Source organism: Sinocyclocheilus anshuiensis, unplaced genomic scaffold, assembly GCF_001515605.1.
Source record: "Sinocyclocheilus anshuiensis isolate Anshui unplaced genomic scaffold, SAMN03320099.WGS_v1.1 scaffold2905, whole genome shotgun sequence".
Lineage (NCBI taxonomy): Eukaryota > Metazoa > Chordata > Actinopteri > Cypriniformes > Cyprinidae > Sinocyclocheilus > Sinocyclocheilus anshuiensis.
This window is the reverse complement of record NW_015541048.1, coordinates 77,724-82,175: the sequence shown is the minus strand read 5'-3', so window position 1 is coordinate 82,175 and position 4,452 is coordinate 77,724. Positions and strand designations below refer to the sequence as shown.

General features: G+C 40.4%; 1 protein-coding gene across 1 annotated transcript in view; it reads right to left on the bottom strand.

Annotated features, from left to right (window-relative positions):
* The window catches only part of LOC107690595 (E3 ubiquitin-protein ligase rnf213-alpha-like), an 86,437-nt gene that overhangs the window by 19,773 nt on the left and 62,212 nt on the right, over positions 1–4,452 (bottom strand). The window contains 5 exon segments of the mRNA XM_016488966.1: positions 1,232–1,419; positions 1,517–1,726; positions 1,820–1,977; positions 2,150–2,280; positions 2,726–2,917. Of these exon segments, the coding sequence (XP_016344452.1) occupies positions 1,232–1,419; positions 1,517–1,726; positions 1,820–1,977; positions 2,150–2,280; positions 2,726–2,917 (879 nt within the window).

The following is a 4,452-nucleotide window of genomic DNA, read 5'->3' as shown; positions in this document are numbered from 1 at the left end:
CATAAAAGTAATCTATATAGATTTTTTTTCAGTACATCGAATACATTTACATAAAATGGTTCTGTAATATCTCCTAAGCTCCACAACATACCAGCATAAACGCTCCCGATAAAATATTTGTTATTTAGGCTAAGCATCAACATTCACAAACCACTGTTATTTTTAACAGAAAAGCAAGCGTGGGCTGCTGTGTGCATGGTTTGGCATGGCAGAATGCGAGCAGCGCGCTTCGTTTATTATCACTAAAAGCTGACATCTCAGTTAATCGCGATCTCATAAAGCTCTGTTATATCACATTAAATATATGCACAATGAATCTTTCACAGTGTCTACACTTCGTGTGTTAAAATGAGAGGATTCGTGAGCACGCAATTTCAGCACTGCGGTGAGTAGATTCTAACTTAATCACCTCTGATTGGCCATTGCGTTCCAGAAATCAACAGCTGAGTCTGTGATTGGCTACATTGCGCAACCTTTTAAACACGTGATATAAATAGAAGCTATGCCTAGCTTGCGCATGTCAATCATTTTAATGTTAATATTAGTTGTTCTTTTTGCTTTTGTGCAACAGATAAATAACAATTTATATGTTTTAAACACTTTATGTTTAGATAATGTCTATTTTGCGGGAGTCCCACGAATCATTTTATTCTCCCGCATCCCGCACACACACGAGTCTCTTCCCGCCTGCACCCGCACCCGCACTCGCCCCCGCACTCGCCCATCAAGAGTTGTCCCACGCCGCACCCTGTTGCGTTGGGTCCCACGGGTCCCGCGGTCCTCCCGCGGGAGTGCAGGTCTCTAATTCAAAGCTCTGCATGTTTGCAGGGTAAAAACATGGGTCGAATTTCGCATTGGTCTGAACTCTGAACAAAACAACAGTTTTATTGAAAATGCTCATTCATTCTCTGCCAGCAGGTGGAGCGTTTGGTAGAAATATAACTGTTTTCCTGGTAATGGCAGAACACAAAGCAGCGCAGCACCGGACTCTGAACATGCAGAGCTCTTGTTTATTTAATTAAATCATAGCCTTTTGAGGTTTAATCGTCACATTCAGCCATATCGCAGTTCTGGTCTTTCTGTCCCCAAATTGAAGACCTCTTGAAACCACAATTAAGACTTTCTTGTACAATTTAAGACTTTTTAAGGCCTTAAATTTGATACAACTAAATTTAAGACTTAAGACTTTTTAAGACCCCGTGGAAACCCTGTTTTAGAGCTCAAAACTCACTGGATGTGGGTGACCATCTGTTTTCTTTTCTCTCCATAGTGGCGTAGGCTCTCCTCACAGCAGACCAGCTCAATTGGCACCTGTAGTTTTTTTACACGTCTAAGCCAGGCCAGACTCTGAACATCTCCATCTAGAGTCTGGGGCTCCAGATATTCAATACAGACCACAGCAGCATACATATCTAACACCTGAGAAACAGAAAAGTGGTCAGAGGGAAGTAAACAATGACTGTAATAAATATTTTCATGCAAACTTCGGCAGCAGAAGTAAGTTGAAAGCAATTACCAATTCTATGCCCTCTCTGGCATATCTGTTATCAATTAGCATCTGAGCAATCTGAGGCTCTATACTGATCATCCTGTGGAGGTTCTGTATTCGGTTCTTGAAATGGTGGTAGGCAGCATGAACCCATGCCAGAGAAATGACTTCACTCTCATGTGCTTCCTGACTGCCTCTAAGCTCATGTACACCAGAAGTAAGGGCTCCCCGTAAGAGCTACAGTAAAAGGTAAAAACCACACATGAACAAGTGTGCTTGGATGTGCAGATGATGGGTAGAAATCTAGCTTTGAAAGTGTCTGACTCTCACCTTGAGATCCACCTCTGATGTTACATTCATGGTTATGGAGATGAAATCCTGGAGATACCTGTGGAAAAACTCCATCTGCATCTCTTGGGTTGCTTCAGAGATGTACCTGCCCAAGGGCGTCTTCCAAAAGATCTCTTCAAATTGCTTTATAGTGTGTCCTGTTCAAAGAAATACAAATACAGCATTTATTGTTTACATTTTCCTCTGTAAACAACAACAACAACAAAAAGTTAAAGGAAAATGAAAAAAGGAACTCTTCAAGAGAACTAACCTGATTTAAGACTGATTGCTCATTAAAAAAATAGCAAGGGAAGAAGTTGTTTAAAATACCTTCTCGCTGCAAAGCATGCACCCAGAGTTCCTCAAGATAATCTTTAATCCTCCAGCTGAAAGGCAAGGTGCAACCCATGTTCCTGTCGATTGCAATGTAGTTCTGAACCAAGATTGTCTTCGTCTCTGAGCTATAAAACATAGCGTTTTCAGTTACAACAACGACATTCTGCTAATGTAGACGTGAATGCTTAGAAAACGCATTGTTAGTGTATGATTTTGGATTTTACATAACATGCTTTTGCTTTCCATTCTTGGGGAGAATTTGAGTTATCATAACGTTCATTGCCATTAATGTTATCATTTGGGTAGCTAAATATAAACCAGTTGATTAACTTGCTCACAAGGATTCTCTTTGAACTGTTGCTCATAAATGTAAGTAGTTGACCTTAAAGAAAAAAACTCACTGAGCAGCAATGCTGAGAATACAATGCATATTTGCTTTGCATTATGAATTCCTGTCGGACACATAGTACATTCAAGCATGTAAAACTAGGAGCATTAGCGTACTTGCATAGAGTATGTTTTGGGCCCAATGGCTTACAAAATGCATCTTGAAATCATATAATTACATACTTGTTTTCCACTCTTGTGTAAGGAACATTTAGTAACTTGAAATCTCCAAAAACGTCCAACCACAGTTTCTTCAAAGATTCTTCAGAGTTTCTATCCAGCAAGAGGTCTAGATTGCAGTCACGGTCAATAATTGAAACAAGTTGCGCCAAGAAGGGAGTTACTACTGCTTGAACTCGCCTCCACAGGGCATGTCTAAAAAACAGAAACAAATAATTATTAAAAGTAGATTTGAAGAGAGAGTAGAAGGTATAGGGTTTTACAAAGAGCCAATAAGGCCTAGTCAAGCCAAAGAGGCTACATGTGAACATCTGAAAGGTTACCATCCAAAATAATGTGCAATTTACACTCTTTCTCTTACACTTTATTTCTCTTACAGACTTTAATAAAGAATTTGCTGATTTTCTATCTGAATTAGTGCTAGCTGCAGATAAAGTCTTAATTGTTGGTGATTTTAATATCCATGTTGATAATGATAAAAATGCATTGTGATCAGCATTTCTAGACATTCTGAGCTCTTTTGGGGTTAGACAACACGTGTCAGGTCCTACTCATTGTCGAAATCATACTCTAGATTTAATACTGGTACATGGAATTGATGTTAACGGTGTTGAAATTATGCAGCAAAGCGATGACATCTCAGATCATTATCTAGTCTTGTGTAAACTCCATATAGCTAAAACTAAATTCAACTCCTTGTTGCAAGTATGGTAGAACCATCACGTCTACCACAAAAGACTGCTTTGTAAGTAATCTTCCTAGTTTATCTCAATTCCTCAGCATATCCAATAGCTCAGAAAAACTTGATGATGTAACAGAAACTATGGACTCTCTCTTTTCTAGCATTTTAGATACGGTCGTTCCTTTACGCTTAAAGAAGATTAAGGAAAACAGTTTGACACTGTGGTATAATGAACACACTCGCACCCTAAAGAGAGCAGCCCGGAAAATGGAGTGCAGCTGGAGGAAAACAAAACTAGAGGTATTTCGTGTTGCATGGCGGGAAAGTACCCTATCCTACAGAAAAGCATTAAAAATTGCTAGATCTGATTACTTTTCGTCTCTTTTAGAAGAAAACAAACATAACCCCAGCAGGGCTCGACATTAAGCTTTGACATGTGCTTGTCCTTCGGACAAGTAAATCAGTCATTCACTTGACCAAGTAAAAAAGTTACTTGTCCGGGGGAAAAAAAGGTGGTTCTTTTTTCTTTTGGCTTAAATGTAATTGCCTTAAAGGGGTCATATGATGCTGCTAAAAAGAACATTATTTGGTGTATTTGGTGTAATGAAATGTGTGTATGCGGTTTAAAGTTAAAAAAACATTATTTTCCACATACTGTACATTATTGTTTCTCCTCTACGCCCCGCCTTTTTGAAACGCGTCGATTTTTACAAAGCTCATCGGTCTGAAAAGCGAGGTGTGCTGTGATTGGCCAGCTATCCAGTGCGTTCTGATTGGCCAAATACAACTTAACCACTGATTTGTAGTCGTGTCCTCTTTTGGAAGACCAAACAAAGTAGTTTCACTTTCACAACGAAAAACACGGCGGCCTAGCATGAGCGGAAGCCGCGGCTTAGCGTGAGCTGATGCCGAGCTAGAGTGAGCAGAGGCGGCGGGGTTGAGAACGGCGCAACCGGCGGATTCGACGAAGGAGCGGCAAGCACATGTTACGACCCCGGGCTGGACTCCGCTTCGTCCACGGTGAAAGCCGATCCGGCGATCCACAGCA